The sequence below is a fragment of the Coregonus lavaretus genome (assembly GCF_964263955.1).
Source record: "Coregonus lavaretus genome assembly, chromosome: 39".
NCBI lineage: Eukaryota > Metazoa > Chordata > Actinopteri > Salmoniformes > Salmonidae > Coregonus > Coregonus lavaretus.
In genome coordinates, this window is record NC_140026.1 from 1688056 (window position 1) to 1705794 (window position 17739).

General features: G+C 42.1%; 1 protein-coding gene across 1 annotated transcript in view; it reads right to left on the reverse strand.

Annotated features, from left to right (window-relative positions):
• Window positions 1-7713: 7713 nt before the first annotated feature.
• The window catches only part of LOC311112635 (serine/threonine-protein kinase DCLK2-like), a gene marked incomplete at both ends in the record, with an annotated part of 26542 nt that continues 16516 nt past the window's right edge, over window positions 7714-17739 (reverse strand). The window contains 8 exons of the mRNA XM_084155781.1: window positions 7714-7899; window positions 8076-8156; window positions 11547-11643; window positions 11723-11800; window positions 12787-12920; window positions 15073-15219; window positions 16670-16789; window positions 16994-17053. Of these exons, the coding sequence (XP_084011907.1) occupies window positions 7714-7899; window positions 8076-8156; window positions 11547-11643; window positions 11723-11800; window positions 12787-12920; window positions 15073-15219; window positions 16670-16789; window positions 16994-17053 (903 nt within the window). The remainder of the gene's footprint in view (window positions 7900-8075; window positions 8157-11546; window positions 11644-11722; window positions 11801-12786; window positions 12921-15072; window positions 15220-16669; window positions 16790-16993; window positions 17054-17739) is intronic.

The following is a 17739-nucleotide window of genomic DNA, read 5'->3' on the forward strand; positions in this document are numbered from 1 at the left end:
CGACACCTTGTAGAGTCCACGCCCCAACAAATTGAGGCTGTTCTGAGGGCAAAAGGGGAGTGCAACTCAATATTAGGAAGGTGTTCCTAATGTTTTGTCCACTGTGTATATAACAGGTCTATATGTATGATGTGGGTGTGAGAGGTAACAGGACGGAGAGAAAGTGTGAGTTTGTTAAACGGAAGAATGAATGAGTTGAGTGTTGTAGCACTGATGTGGTTGATGAGCGAAGCATTCTGTTTACATCTCAGTATGATAAGGGATAGATACAAAACAGTTTGACAAACTACCCTCCATATTGACACCAAACTACCCTCCATATTGACACTAAACTACCCTCCATATTGACACTAAACTAGCCTCCATATTGACACCAAACTACCCTCCATATTGACACCAAACTACCCTCCATATTGACACCAAACTACCCTCAATATTGACACCAAACTACCCTCCATATTGACACTAAACTACCCTCCATATTGACACCAAACTACCCTCCATATTGACACTAAACTATCCTCCATATTGACACTAAACTACCCTCCATATTGACACTAAACTACCCTCCATATTGACACTAAACTACCCTCCATATTGACACTAAACTATCCTCCATATTGACACTAAACTATCCTCCATATTGACACTAAACTACCCTCCATATTGACACTAAACTACCCTCCATATTGACACTAAACTACCCTCCATATTGACACTAAACTACCCTCCATATTGACACTAAACTACCCTCCATATTGACTCCAAACTACCCTCCATATTGACTCCAAACTACCCTCCATATTGACACTAAACTATCCTCCATATTGACACTAAACTATCCTCCATATTGACACTAAACTATCCTCCATATTGACACTAAACTACCCTCCATATTGACACTAAACTACCCTCCATATTGACACTAAACTACCCTCCATATTGACACTAAACTACCCTCCATATTGACACTAAACTACCCTCCATATTGACACTAAACTACCCTCCATATTGACACTAAACTACCCTCCATATTGACACTAAACTACCCTCCATATTGACACTAAACTACCCTCCATATTGACACTAAACTACCCTCCATATTGACACTAAACTACCCTCCATATTGACACTAAACTATCCTCCATATTGACACTAAACTACCCTCCATATTGACACCAAACTACCCTCCATATTGACACTAAACTACCCTCCATATTGACACTAAACTACCCTCAATATTGACACTAAACTATCCTCAATATTGACACTAAACTACCCTCCATATTGACACTAAACTACCCTCCATATTGACACTAAACTACCCTCCATATTGACTCCAAACTACCCTCCATATTGACACTAAACTACCCTCCATATTGACACTAAACTACCCTCCATATTGACACCAAACTACCCTCCATATTGACACTAAACTATCCTCCATATTGACACTAAACTACCCTCCATATTGACACCAAACTACCCTCCATATTGACACTAAACTATCCTCCATATTGACACTAAACTACCCTCAATATTGACACTAAACTATCCTCAATATTGACACTAAACTACCCTCCATATTGACACTAAACTACCCTCCATATTGACTCCAAACTACCCTCCATATTGACACTAAACTACCCTCCATATTGACACTAAACTACCCTCCATATTGACACTAAACTACCCTCCATATTGACACCAAACTACCCTCCATATTGACACTAAACTGCCCTCCATATTGACACTAAACTACCCTCCATATTGACACTAAACTGCCCTCCATATTGACACTAAACTACCCTCCATTTTACATCTCAGAACTTTACATTGGTGCCAAAATGGCAGCCGTTGTAATTCTACATAGGAAACATGGTTTGCTGAATCCTTTTGAATCTATCCCAGTATCAGAATATCACCAGCAAGCCAGCCTTACAGCACACTGCTTTTCAACCATAGAAATATAATTACTAGAATGGTAATTCCACGTTCAAGTCTGTGGGTCTGTAATGGGTGGTGCGGCGCCCATTTTGAGTGTACCCAAGGGGATGCAGTCCTATTGCCATTGTCTGAAGGGCCATTCCAGTGATTTATATTTCTTTGTTTTTAACCTGCTACCTACCTGTGCTAACTGGTCATGTATTTCATGTAACCTAGTGGTCACTTCAACTGTTTCCTATGGGGCTAACCCTAACTTCCACTTAGTCTGTCATGAATTATCAACGCATGACTAAGTGAAAATCGGTTAGGATTTTCTTTCTGTCTTTAACTGCTTTGTCATATTACTTACAGTATAACTGGATATTCCATACAGGCTTTTTAATCCAAATAAAAATGATAATGTTTTAATACTAGTGGTTCTATGACTCGTGTTATGTAAGATTTTCTGGCAGTTGGCGAAAGGCAGGAAGGAGAATTCCAGTAGTCTACAAGTAAACAATCAATGACCAGTAGTCAAGATGTCATCTTTGCAACCTTTATTCTCACTGTTTTATGTATTGTTGCAGATACAAACCATAACCCCCCCCCCCCCCCCCCCCCAGACACACAATACATAACATTTTCATCATCAAGCCAGTTTGTTTTAACTAACATATACCCCCTTCCCAGAAACACAATACATATCTTCATCATGAAGATGCTTTCTAAATATAGTAACAATCAAATTATGAACGACTTACTATCATATTTCACCTTTCTTATAACTGTAAAACAAATATGATCATACTTAGTGACAGTACATAATTGGCCCCCATTTCATTTAACTGATATGACAGAGAATTGTCTGCCCAGCGTCGTCTGAGGCGCAGAGCCACCATTCAAATGTCTACTGACTCGTTACAACTTCAGCTTTTAAGCACGGGGTGATTTCGCCCCTCTGTGACCAAGATAAAATGGTCTTGTTTCAATTCTACGAAATGATTTAGTATTGTTTCATATTGAGAGCTCTAAATCCTGCATGAGAATATTTGAGTGAGATGAGCCTGTCTGCTGTAATCGCTAGTCGCGTTTCATCTGCCGTAATGTAAGCAGAGCTGGAAAGGTCACAACCAGGGGAATCCTTTGTCTGGATTGGCCAGAAAATGTGACGCGTCGCTCCCTATGCAAATGAGGTGTCAGATTTCACATACTGCGTTTCAAGATGCGAGCGGAGAACGGCAAGCGAAGAGGGACAACCAGAGTGCGCAGCAATTGATGTTGCTCCATTCACAGAGCGCTCTGTACACGACAGAGTATGTCAGCTGAGCGGAGCATAAAGCCTTCTGGCCCTCTACAATTTCGCTCCAGTAGCGCTCCCTTCAAGTAGTCTACTTGTGTGCTGCTAATAGCCCCTTGCTTTAGCTACTGTCATGGAGTTCGCTAAATATTTTCATCAAGAAACTGAAAAAACACACAGGCGCTAAATCAAGGTGACTTACAAAGATGAGGACCAAGAGCAAGAGAGGGAGTGTGGTGATGTAGTGTCCACAACTAAAGAATCATTGTGAAATCTGAAAAGACACGAATCCCAACAGCATGTGGTCCTCTGTAGCTCAATCGGTAGAGCATGGCGCTTGTAACGTCAGGGTAGTGGGTTCGATCCCAGGGACCACCATACGTTAAAATGTATGCGCACATGACTGTAAGTCGCTTTGGATAAAAGCGTCTGCTAAATGGCATATTATTATTATGACGGTGTACTTACTACGACCACATGCTAACAGAAAGGAATGAGATGGGTAGATAACTAAGAATCAGATCTTACATTTACATTTACGTCATTTAGCAGACGCTCTTATCCAGAGCGACTTACAGTTAGTGAGTGCATACATAATTTGTTTTAGTATTTTTTTTTCATACTGGCCCCCCGTGGGAATCGAACCCACAACCCTGGCGTTGCAAACACCATGCTGAGCTACATCCCTGCCGGCCATTCCCTCCCCTACCCTGGACGACGCTGGGCCAATTGTGCGCCGCACCCCCCATGGGTCTCTTTAAAAGTTACCTTCATTTATGTTTTTTTTAATCTATTCAGGCTCTGTCATATCCGGCCGTGACCGGGAGACCCATGGAGCGGCGCACAATTGGCCCAGCGTCGTCCAGGGTAGGGGAGGGAATGGCCGGCAGGGGATGTAGCTCAGTTGGTAGAGCATGGCGTTTGCAACGCCAGGGTTGTGGGTTCGATTCCCACGGGGGGGCCAGTATGGAAAATAATAATAACAAAAATAATGTATGCACTCACTAACTGTAAGTCGCTCTGGATAAGAGCGTCTGCTAAATGACTTAAAATGTATACAATAGGGCCCTAATTGATTTCGGTCCAACCTGCACCATTGCATGAGCCTGAAGCTACAGACTGGCCAAACTCGTGTTTCTAAAAATGAATTCAAAGGCACTGAGCCTTATTAGGCTTTTTTTTTTTCCCGTTTAATTTGTATTTCATTCTAAGTAAGTCACAGCCTATATGCGCAATTTATAGACTATAATGATTTAATACAACAAAATGGTGTTTAAATGCTGAGCGCTTTATGTCCCGACCAGCCTAGTGTGTCGCACTCGCAAATGCTTCACAATGTATTTCTTTGTTGTCTATAGCCTTGAAATAATTGAAATAATATCGCCTAAATTATTCATTTTCGTTCCTTCTTAGGCTCCCTGTCTGTCTCCTGACCCATTTTAGAGTGTTTATATGCTGTTTTAATATGACATGTAGCCTATTTGAAATGATGTGCGCTTCTTACAGTCACCTTTTCATGTTTATTCAAATAATTTTCATTCAAATCATATGGTTTGGTTTCAATACTTCAAAACCAAATGGTAGATCCAGGTGGTCACAAAAATAGATGGTTGTTGGTTAAATTGTGATTTTAATGAATGGAGCGAATTTGGAGCGCGGTTTTTTTTCTCTTCCTGTGTGCAAGGAGCGGTTTTTAGTGGAGTGGTTGGAAAGGAGGTGGAGCGCTGTGGCCAGCGGTGACCAGGATTTCTGACCACTCAACTCTGGTACACAAACATGTTGGTTGAACCCGTCCAGAACCGCTTAAAGTCCCCTTAAAATAAAAACCCAACCAAAACCACTCATTCCTATAATTCACAGTGTTAAATAACACTATGTGATAACAATTATATTTTATTTGTGAACAAATGTTTCATTTTGTCATTATAAGTAAGGTTGGTTGCAACGTGAAAAATCGTTGTAGAAATCTGTTGCTGCTCAAGTCGACTACAAAACCCACAATGCAATGCTCTCTCTATGGGCTGGCTGGCTGGCTAACGTAGCTACACCCAATAATACCAAAGTCAATATCAGCATGTGAAATAGCTAGCTAGTTAGCTGAAAAATCGTCTAAACAAACTGCACTATCAATTTAGGAGTCTACAATCTCACCGTGTTCAACCTGCAGATCGGCACCATGCAACGCACCCTGGACTGAAGAGGCAGACAAACAGGAGGAATGTGTTGGACCCTCTGTTAAATTACACATTTCTCGAGATAGGAATATTGCTAAAATATGATCAATGGCTCATTCGAGAGAAGACAACCTCCGGCGTTATGACATCGGCCAATATTTAAATCTGACATGTATGATAGACATTTTCACGATCTAAAAGTCATATTCCTATTAACTTCCAGTGTATGAGAGCGGCTTTATCGCAGTGCTACGTCAAACCGGACAAATTTCCGTCTGCTTGAACGCCAATAACTCAGATACACATGAAAACATTAAATGACCCCGGGAATTGATAGAACATCGCTCAGAGATGCACAAAAACAATATAACATTCAAAATGGGTGAATCTTTAATTAAACGTTTAAGAGGGAAGGATCACATAATTCCATCCAGGTCATCAGGAGGGATCAGCCAATGAATTATACTCATGAGCGAACCATCTCCAACCTTGGCTTTATACCTGTTCCAATAACACACTCTAGGGGGCAGTGTGCTCCCTTTCAGTTTGTTTACCAACTCATAGAAGAAGTAGTAGAAGAAGAACATTGACCAATGGAGACGTCCTCAATGACGCTGCCCATGCTCTCACAGATGCCATAATGGGACAGATACAATGACGCGATGTCTATCGAAGTCTAATGGTTGACTTTACGGAATCCTTTCTAGTCAATGGATGTCAAGGAAGGAGCCAAAGAAAGGCCATATATTTTTTTCAAGTTTCAAAATGGCACCCCCTCCCCTCCCCGAAAACCAACCCCCACCACCTCCCCCAAACTAACCCCCACCCACTCCACCCCTCCCCCCATCCACCCCACCACTCCCCCTAACCAACCCCCACCACGTCCCCCAAAACCAAACCAACCCCGCCCCTCCCCCATACTGCTACATTCTCTAAAGCACAACTCACACAGACACACATATATACACCATATATACACAATATACTGTAGAAACTCCATTCTCCATAGAATACTCCATTCTCCATAGTATACTCCATTCTCCATAGTATACGCCATTCTCCATAGTATACTCCATTCTCCATAGAATACTCCATTCTTGTAAGAGAGAGAGGGAGAGATGAGCTACATGTGAGTTAGAGAGAGAGAGAGACAGACAGACAGAGAGAGAGAGAGACAGACAGAGAGAGCGAGAGAGAGAGAGAGAGAGAGACAGACAGAGAGAGAGAGAGAGACAGACAGAGAGAGAGAGAGAGACAGACAGAGAGAGAGAGATGTGTGGAGAGGTACTGGGCAGTATAGTATCTGAGGTTGTTGGTAAAGTACAGTACTGTTGTCTACACTTCTGTCCTATCAGCTCTCCTCTCCACAGCTAGGATCCCAAATGGAAAGTGGCCCACAGTTCAAGGCCCAATCCTAAATGGACCCTACGCCCTATGCACTTGTGGAGATCTGGATTTTGATAGGTGTAAGCAATATGGTAATAGCTCCACCTTGCCCTCTGATAGGCTAGGTGGAAGTTCCACCATATTGCTTCGACCAATCAAATCCTCTCAGATCTCCACATACAAATACATAGGGTGTAGGGTTTAGGGTCTAGGGCTCCATTAGGAGCCCTGTTTTCTCCTCACTTATAAAAGAAGAGCCCAGGGCAGGGATGGGCAACTCTTTTGTAGGCTCGCAGATCTTTTTTTAGGAACTCAGTCAGGGTCTCAATTTACTGTTGAGAGTTAGAATAGTAGATTACACGAATGTGGTCGTGCATCTGCAGTATTTCATTTACATTTAAGTCATTTAGCAGACGCTCTTATCCAGAGCGACTTACAGGAGCAATTAGGGTTAAGTGCCTTGCTCAAGGGCACATCGACAGATTTTTTCACCTAGTTGGCTCGGGGATTAGAACCAGTGACCTTTCGGTTACTGGCACAACGCTCTTAACCACTAAGCTACCTATTTCCTTGTATGTCAGTCACTGACAGTCACTCAATTAGCCCATGTCAGCTAAATGTTTTTAGATTGGTAAATTAGTCTAGCCAGCTATCTAAATTTGTAGTAATCATGGTCGAATGACCGACCGGTGGTCTCCCATTGATTTTGTTAGTCACTCTCATTCAGATATCATATTTAAAACTGCAGACATTTCTCTCCACCCTGTGGCAAAATGTGTAGAATTGCAGGAAATTAGTTATAAAATTTCAAAATTCTTCTCTTCACCCACGAGCCGCTGCGGCCCCTCGTGATGAATTCAGATTTTTTGTGGGCCCCACCCCATTCAAAGTTGCCCATCCCTTGCCTAGGGGCTGAAAGGGGATGTGTCCTCAGCAGAGTGGAGAGGTAACAGATTTAGTGTTGGGATTAGTAGTGTTGTTGTGGGCAGGGCTACTCTGTGCTGCTGGGGTCATAGGGTCAAAGGTCGCTGTAGGGGTCACTGGAAGGTCAGGGGTCACCGTTGCTGACGATAATGTCTCTGTGTTCACGTTTCTGCTCTCTAGGGTTGCCTCGTCCTGCAGAACACACACACACACACACACACACACACACACACACACACACACACACACACACACACACACACACAACACACACACACGTTTATTCAGATGAGGGAAGAGGACATTGTGGAGTTTGTGTCGGTCAGTGTGTAGGTGACCTGTGTGTGTATGTGTGTGTGTGTACCTACCGTAACCCAGGGGTGTGAGAGGACCTCCTCTGCGGTATAACGAGTGTCCGCGTTCACCTGCAGCATCTGACCAATCAGCATCTAGGAAAGAGGTCATGTGACATTCAGTATTCCAATAATTAAAACAATGTAGGAGCTATGTTTTCAGGGGCTATTGCTGAACTGCGTATATCTGTATTCCACTACGCTAAGTGGTGCAGTATACTATCTCCTGTTATACCATCTCCTGTTATACCATCTCCTGTTATACCATCTCCTGTTATACCATCTCCTGTTATACCATCTAATGTTATACCATCTCCTGTTATACCATCTCCTGTTATACCATCTCCTGTTATACCATCTAATGTTATACCATCTCCTGTTATACCATCTCCTGTTATACCATCTAATATTATACCATCTCCTGTTATACCATCTAATATTATACCATCTAATGTTATACCATCTCCTGTTATACCATCTAATGTTATACCATCTCCTGTTATACCATCTAATGTTATACCATCTAATGTTATACCATCTCCTGTTATACCATCTAATGTTATACCATCTCCTGTTATACCATCTAATATTATACCATCTAATGTTATACCATCTCCTGTTATACCATCTAATGTTATACCATCTCCTGTTATACCATCTAATGTTATACCATCTAATGTTATACCATCTCCTGTTATACCATCTAATGTTATACCATCTCCTGTTATACCATCTAATGTTATACCATCTCCTGTTATACCATCTCCTGTTATACCATCTCCTGTTATACCATCTAATGTTATACCATCTAATGTTATACCATCTCCTGTTATACCATCTAATGTTATACCATCTCCTGTTATACCATCTAATGTTATACCATCTCCTGTTATACCATCTCCTGTTATACCATCTCCTGTTATACCATCTCCTGTTATACCATCTAATGTTATACCATCTCCTGTTATACCATCTCCTGTTATACCATCTAATGTTATACCATCTCCTGTTATACCATCTAATGTTATACCATCTAATGTTATACCATCTCCTGTTATACCATCTAATGTTATACCATCTCCTGTTATACCATCTCCTGTTATACCATCTAATGTTATACCATCTCCTGTTATACCATCTAATGTTATACCATCTAATGTTATACCATCTCCTGTTATACCATCTAATGTTATACCATCTCCTGTTATACCATCTAATGTTATACCATCTCCTGTTATACCATCTAATGTTATACCATCTCCTGTTATACCATCTCCTGTTATACCATCTCCTGTTATACCATCTCCTGTTATACCATCTAATGTTATACCATCTAATGTTATACCATCTCCTGTTATACCATCTCCTGTAATACCATCTAATGTTATACCATCTCCTGTTATACCATCTAATGTTATACCATCTCCTGTTATACCATCTCCTGTTATACCATCTAATGTTATACCATCTAATGTTATACCATCTCCTGTTATACCATCTCCTGTTATACCATCTAATGTTATACCATCTAATGTTATACCATCTCCTGTTATACCATCTCCTGTTATACCATCTCCTGTTATACCATCTAATGTTATACCATCTCCTGTTATACCATCTAATGTTATACCATCTAATGTTATACCATCTCCTGTTATACCATCTAATGTTATACCATCTAATGTTATACCATCTCCTGTTATACCATCTAATGTTATACCATCTCCTGTTATACCATCTAATGTTATACCATCTAATGTTATACCATCTAATGTTATACCATCTAATGTTATACCATCTCCTGTAATACCATCTAATGTTATACCATCTAATGTTATACCATCTCCTGTTATACCATCTCCTGTTATACCATCTAATGTTATACCATCTCCTGTTATACCATCTCCTGTTATACCATCTCCTGTTATACCATCTAATGTTATACCATCTCCTGTTATACCATCTAATGTTATACCATCTAATGTTATACCATCTAATGTTATACCATCTCCTGTAATACCATCTAATGTTATACCATCTAATGTTATACCATCTCCTGTTATACCATCTCCTGTTATACCATCTAATGTTATACCATCTCCTGTTATACCATCTCCTGTTATACCATCTAATGTTATACCATCTCCTGTTATACCATCTCCTGTTATACCATCTCCTGTTATACCATCTAATGTTATACCATCTAATGTTATACCATCTCCTGTTATACCATCTCCTGTTATACCATCTCCTGTTATACCATCTAATGTTATACCATCTCCTGTTATACCATCTCCTGTTATACCATCTCCTGTTATACCATCTAATATTATACCATCTAATGTTATACCATCTCCTGTTATACCATCTCCTGTTATATCATCTAATGTTATACCATCTAATGTTATACCATCTCCTGTTATACCATCTCCTGTTATACCATCTCCTGTTATACCATCTCCTGTTATATCATCTCCTGTTATACCATCTCCTGTTATACCATCTAATGTTATACCATCTCCTGTTATACCATCTAATGTTATACCATCTCCTGTTATACCATCTCCTGTTATACCATCTAATGTTATACCATCTCCTGTTATACCATCTAATGTTATACCATCTCCTGTTATACCATCTCCTGTTATACCATCTAATATTATACCATCTAATGTTATACCATCTCCTGTTATACCATCTAATGTTATACCATCTCCTGTTATACCATCTCCTGTTATACCATCTAATGTAATACCATCTCCTGTTATACCATCTCCTGTTATACCATCTCCTGTTATACCATCTAATATTATACCATCTAATGTTATACCATCTCCTGTTATACCATCTAATGTTATACCATCTCCTGTTATACCATCTCCTGTTATACCATCTAATGTTATACCATCTCCTGTTATACCATCTCCTGTTATATCATCTAATGTTATACCATCTAATGTTATACCATCTCCTGTTATACCATCTCCTGTTATACCATCTCCTGTTATACTATCTAATGTTATACCATCTCCTGTTATACCATCTAATGTTATACCATCTCCTGTTATACCATCTAATGTTATATCATCTAATGTTATACCATCTAATGTTATACCATCTCCTGTTATACCATCTCCTGTTATACCATCTAATGTTATACCATCTAATGTTATACCATCTCCTGTTATACCATCTAATGTTATACCATCTCCTGTTATACCATCTAATGTTATACCATCTCCTGTTATACCATCTAATGTTATATCATCTAATGTTATACCATCTAATGTTATACCATCTCCTGTTATACCATCTAATGTTATACCATCTCCTGTTATACCATCTAATTTATACCATCTAATGTTATACCATCTAATATTATACCATCTAATGTTATACCATCTAATGTTATACCATCTAATGTTATACCATCTCCTGTTATACCATCGACACACACATCTTTCTCTCTACCCCCCAGGTTCCTACCTTGGCCGGCAGGCTGACTGTGTCCCAGTCTGGGGAAGGGAACTCCAGCTTCCCCCTGAGTATCTGGTCAAACAACTCCTCCTGGTCGTTATTCTCACTGTAGGAGAGGAGAGAGACTGAGTGTACCCAGTCATAACGTTTAGACCAGTGAACATACTATCACCTCCGGAACTCACCTGCGGAACGGAGGGAACCCACACAGTAGGATGTAGGTGATCACGCCTGCAGCCCAGATATCCACCTTCAGACCATATCTAGCAGCACACACGGGTAAGTTGACAACATCATTTATTTTACATTTCGGTCACTTAGAAGATGGTCTTATCTGAATCAGTACCTGGGCTTGAGAAGACGAGATCTCCACTGACGCCCAGGATCCTTCTATTCAAAGTCCCATTAACCAGCTCTGCAAACGTTGTTAAGTTCTGGTACTCACCAGAATATGGAGTTTCTCAGAGCAACTGTCGTCATTACTGCCGTTACGCACGTTATGTACTAGCACCTGCTGCTGGATCAGCCGACCTGTACTGCTCCTGGATCAGCCGACCTGTACACAAAAGTCTAAATAAAAATGATCTATTGTTTTGACCAAGTGTGCATGCGCCAAATCCACCTTCAGCTCCTCCAATAAAATCAGTAATTGCTGCCACACACAGGTCGGCTGATCCAGGAGCAGTACAGGTCGGCTGATCCAGGAGCGGTACAGGTCGGCTGATCCAGGAGCGGTACAGGTCGGCTGATCCAGGAGCAGTACAGGTCGGCTGATCCAGGAGCAGGTGCTAGTACATAACGTGCGTAACGGCAGTAATGACGACAGTTGCTCTGAGAAACTCCATATTCTGGTGAGTACCAGAACTTAACAACGTTTGCAGAGCTGGTTAATGGGACTTTGAATTGAAGGATCCTGGGCGTCAGTGGAGATCTCGTCTTCTCAAGTCCAGGTTATGGTTTATCCAGAGATAAATAAAATAAAACCACAACCGCACTCAAAAAGGTGTGAATGTTAGTATCAAAGTATTATAGTGCATTCTTATTTTATGTACAGCAACAACTTGAGGAAGAGTTGCAGACGAGAGGATAGGTGTTTAGGGTGTGTAAGAAAAGAGCTGAGAGAAGTGGACACACACACACACACACACACACACACACACACACACACACACACACACACACACACACACACACACACACACACACACACACACACACACACACACTCACACACACACACTCCTCTTACCCGGTCTCAGCGATGATCTCAGGAGCTACATATGTGGGAGTTCCACAGACTGTATACAGGGGTCCTTCAACAACCGTAGCCAGACCAAAATCACCCAGCTTCAACGACTTGGTCCCATCCAGGTACTCACACACCTGGGGGGTTACACAGGTAACGAAAGGAGACAGGTGATAGGTTGATATACTCATATACCTGGAGGTTACACTGGTAAAGACAGGAGACAGGTACACTCGATACACACACCTTCACACTGGCTATGTGATGATAGCTGTAGAACAGGGCTCTCCAACCCTGTTCCTGGAGAGCTACCCTCCTGTAGGTTTTAACTCCAACCCTGTTCCTGGAGAGATACCCTCCTGTAGGTTTTAACTCCAACCCTGTTCCTGGAGAGCTACCCTCCTGTAGGTTTTAACTCCAGCCCTGTTCCTGGAGAGCTACCCTCCTGTAGGTTTTAACTCCAACCCTGTTCCTGGAGAGCTACCCTCCTGTAGGTTTTAACTCCAACCCTGTTCCTGGAGAGATACCCTCCTGTAGGTTTTAACTCCAACCCTGTTCCTGGAGAGCTACCCTCCTGTAGGTTTTAACTCCAACCCTGTTCCTGGAGAGCTACCCTCCTGTAGGTTTTAACTCCAACCCTGTTCCTGGAGAGAGCTACCCTCCTGTAGGTTTTAACTCCAACCCTGTTCCTGGAGAGCTACCCTCCTGTAGGTTTTAACTCCAACCCTGTTCCTGGAGAGCTACCCTCCTGTAGGTTTTAACTCCAACCCTGTTCCTGGAGAGAGCTACCCTCCTGTAGGTTTTAACTCCAACCCTGTTCCTGGAGAGCTACCCTCCTGTAGGTTTTAACTCCAACCCTGTTCCTGGAGAGAGCTACCCTCCTGTAGGTTTTAACTCCAACCCTGTTCCTGGAGAGCTACCCTCCTGTAGGTTTTAACTCCAACCCTGTTCCTGGAGAGCTACCCTCCTGTAGGTTTTAACTCCAACCCTGTTCCTGGAGAGCTACCCTCCTGTAGGTTTTAATTCCAACCCTGTTCCTGGAGAGCTACCCTCCTGTAGGTTTTTACTCCAACCCTGTTCCTGGAGAGCTACCCTCCTGTAGGTTTTAACTCCAACCCTGTTCCTGGAGAGCTACCCTCCTGTAGGTTTTAACTCCAACCCTGTTCCTGGAGAGAGCTACCCTCCTGTAGGTTTTAACTCCAACCCTGTTCCTGGAGAGCTACCCTCCTGTAGGTTTTAACTCCAACCCTGTTCCTGGAGAGAGCTACCCTCCTGTAGGTTTTAACTCCAACCCTGTTCCTGGAGAGCTACCCTCCTGTAGGTTTTAACTCCAACCCTGTTCCTGGAGAGAGCTACCCTCCTGTAGGTTTTAACTCCAACCCTGTTCCTGGAGAGCTACCCTCCTGTAGGTTTTAACTCCAACCCTGTTCCTGGAGAGCTACCCTCCTGTAGGTTTTAACTCCAACCCTGTTCCTGGAGAGCTACCCTCCTGTAGGTTTTAATTCCAACCCTGTTCCTGGAGAGCTACCCTCCTGTAGGTTTTTACTCCAACCCTGTTCCTGGAGAGAGCTACCCTCCTGTAGGTTTTAACTCCAACCCTGTTCCTGGAGAGCTACCCTCCTGTAGGTTTTAACTCCAACCCTGTTCCTGGAGAGAGCTACCCTCCTGTAGGTTTTAACTCCAACCCTGTTCCTGGAGAGCTACCCTCCTGTAGGTTTTAACTCCAACCCTGTTCCTGGAGAGCTACCCTCCTGTAGGTTTTAACTCCAACCCTGTTCCTGGAGAGCTACCCTCCTGTAGGTTTTAATTCCAACCCTGTTCCTGGAGAGCTACCCTCCTGTAGGTTTTAACTCCAACCCTGTTCCTGGAGAGCTACCCTCCTGTAGGTTTTAACTCCAACCCTGTTCCTGGAGAGAGCTACCCTCCTGTAGGTTTTAACTCCAACCCTGTTCCTGGAGAGCTACCCTCCTGTAGGTTTTAACTCCAACCCTGTTCCTGGAGAGAGCTACCCTCCTGTAGGTTTTAACTCCAACCCTGTTCCTGGAGAGCTACCCTCCTGTAGGTTTTAACTCCAACCCTGTTCCAGGAGAGCTACCCTCCTGTAGGTTTTAATTCCAACCCTGTTCCTGGAGAGCTACCCTCCTGTAGGTTTTAACTCCAACCCTGTTCCTGGAGAGCTACCCTCCTGTAGGTTTTACCTCCAACCCTGTTCCTGGAGAGAGCTACCCTCCTGTAGGTTTTACCTCCAACCCTGATCCTGGTATAGGTGTGTACGTAAGGTTTATATACCAGCAGGTTTTCAGGTTTGATGTCTCTGTGGACTATGTTCATACGGTGTAGGTATTGGATAGCTCCAGCCAAGTTGAAGACCATGGCACTGGCATCTCTCTCTGTGTATTTAGTGGAAGATGTGATGGCATCAAACAGATCTCCACCCTGCAGAGAGATAACACACACACACAGGTCAGTATGCTGGACACACACACATATGAACACACACTCACACACACACACACATTTGAACAGACACACACATATGAACACACACACACAGACACACACACATATGAACACACACTCACACACACACATACATTTGAACAGACACACACACACAGACACACACATATGAACACAGACACACACACACATACGAACACACACACAGACACACACATACGAACACACACACAGACACACACACATATGAACACAGACACACACACACATACGAACACACACACAGACACACACATACGAACACACACACAGACACACAGACATATGAACACAGACACACACATACGAACACACACACAGACACACACACATCAAATTACTATTATATTGGTACAATTCATGACTTGACAGTACCTTAACCATGTGAGTTAAACAAGAATTTACGATTTGAAAAACAACAAAATGGGATCCCGGCTCCAGCCACTTGTTTTGTTATAAAGCTGAGAGATGGGGGTTAAGGGAGATGGGGCGCTCTCTAAATTCACAGACAGTGTTTTAGATGCAAGAACAGACTAACCATGACACCATGTACTGTAGCTTTAAAGGGCCAATCAGCAGTTGCCAAAACCATTTCTGGATTTATATAAATTAATTATATGTACCCGATTTGATTCTATGAATGATATGTACCCATTGATTCTATGAGCGATATGTACCCATTGATTCTTGAAGAATATAACTTATTATATCATGGCATTGTTGAATACTCAATTCTGATTGGCTAGAAGGGCATTCTAGAGCGTGCATTACTACCCTATAATGCACTGCATAATTGAATGGCTATAGTTAATTCTTACATGTTCTATGTTTGAGCTGCTTTTCAAAGTAAAAGTCGAATTGAAAACATTGGCAGTGTTGAATTAGATTTTCATAATAGCAAGCTACTGTCTGTTTGTTTGGTTACCAAGGCAACTACCGTAGCTACCTATTGAACTTGCTAGCTACTCCAGAAGGTTGGCGCCACTCCGCTGGCGTGTCGGAAACAGACCCTCCACGTCGTTCATTATTGTCCATAGAACGCATAGCCCCTCGTTGATTATCCCTAAACTAAATGCCTCATGAGCTTTAGTTCAACTGTCACACCCCATCAGAACCCCATCAGAACCCCATCAGAACCCCATCAGAACCTTGTTTTACTCCAATGTTTGTAAACAAAGTAAATGCAAACAAACACTGTATAGCCTCAAAACATGATTAACACCATAACGTTGACGTCATGGAAAGGTCAGTCCTTGCAACCATTACTCTGTCTATTAATTTTGAATGGTTACATTTCTCCGGGCCCCATCCCTCAGCTTTTTACAGAAACAGGGGGGGGCGGGGAATCGCTTCGTCATTGTTTTAAACTGCTGATAGCTCCTTTAACCTTGACCAGTTCCATAACGAGGTAGAGTTCTGTGGGCGTGTCGTCAACCTCGATCAGCTGTATAATGCTGGGGTGTCTGACCCTCCTTAACACCGCCACCTCGTTCTCTATCAGGTGCTCCTGATCAATACATACATCAATACATCAATCAGTCAGTCAATCAATCAATCTATATATCAATCAATCAAGGAGTCAGTCTGACCCTCCTTAACACCGCCACCCCGTTCTCTATTTCAGGTGCTCCTAATCAACGCATATATCAATACATCAATCAGTCAGTCAATCAATCAATCAATCTGATCAGTACATAGGTTGAGTCAGTACCTTCCCACAGCAACGAGCTTTGTCGATAATCTTCAGAGCAAACTCCTGTCCTGTCGACCTGTCAATTAATCAATCAATCATTGAATTAATCTGTCTGTAAACAATTGGCGGAAAAATTACTTGTGTCATGCACAAAGTATATGTCCTAACCGACTTGCCAAAACTATAGTTTGTTAGCAAGAAATTTGTGGAGTGGTTGAAAAACGAGTTTTAATGACTCCAACCTAAGTGTATGTAAACTTCCGACTTCAACTGTACGTGTTCCTCTTGTCTTGTGAATCGTATTAATCTACTTAGCCAGCTAGTTGTACATGTAAAAAAATAATGTTTTTATGCAAGGTAGATGGCCAACGTTAGCAACAAATCATGTTGTTATGCAAGGTAGATGGCCAACGTTAGCAACAAATCATGTTGTTATGCAAGGTAGATGGCCAACGTTAGCAACAAATCATGTTGTTATGCAAGGTAGATGGCCAACGTTAGCTACAAATCAAGTTGTTATGCAAGGTAGATGGCCAACGTTAGCAACAAATCATGTTGTTATGCAAGGTAGATGGCCAACGTTAGCAACAAATCATGTTGTTATGCAAGGTAGATGGCCAACGTTAGCTACAAATCATGTTGTTATGCAAGGTAGATGGCCAACGTTAGCAACAAATCATGTTGTTATGCAAGGGAGATGGCCAACATTCGTTACAAATTCTTTGTGTCTAGCAAGCTATCTACCAATTATTTTTGTCAGTTAG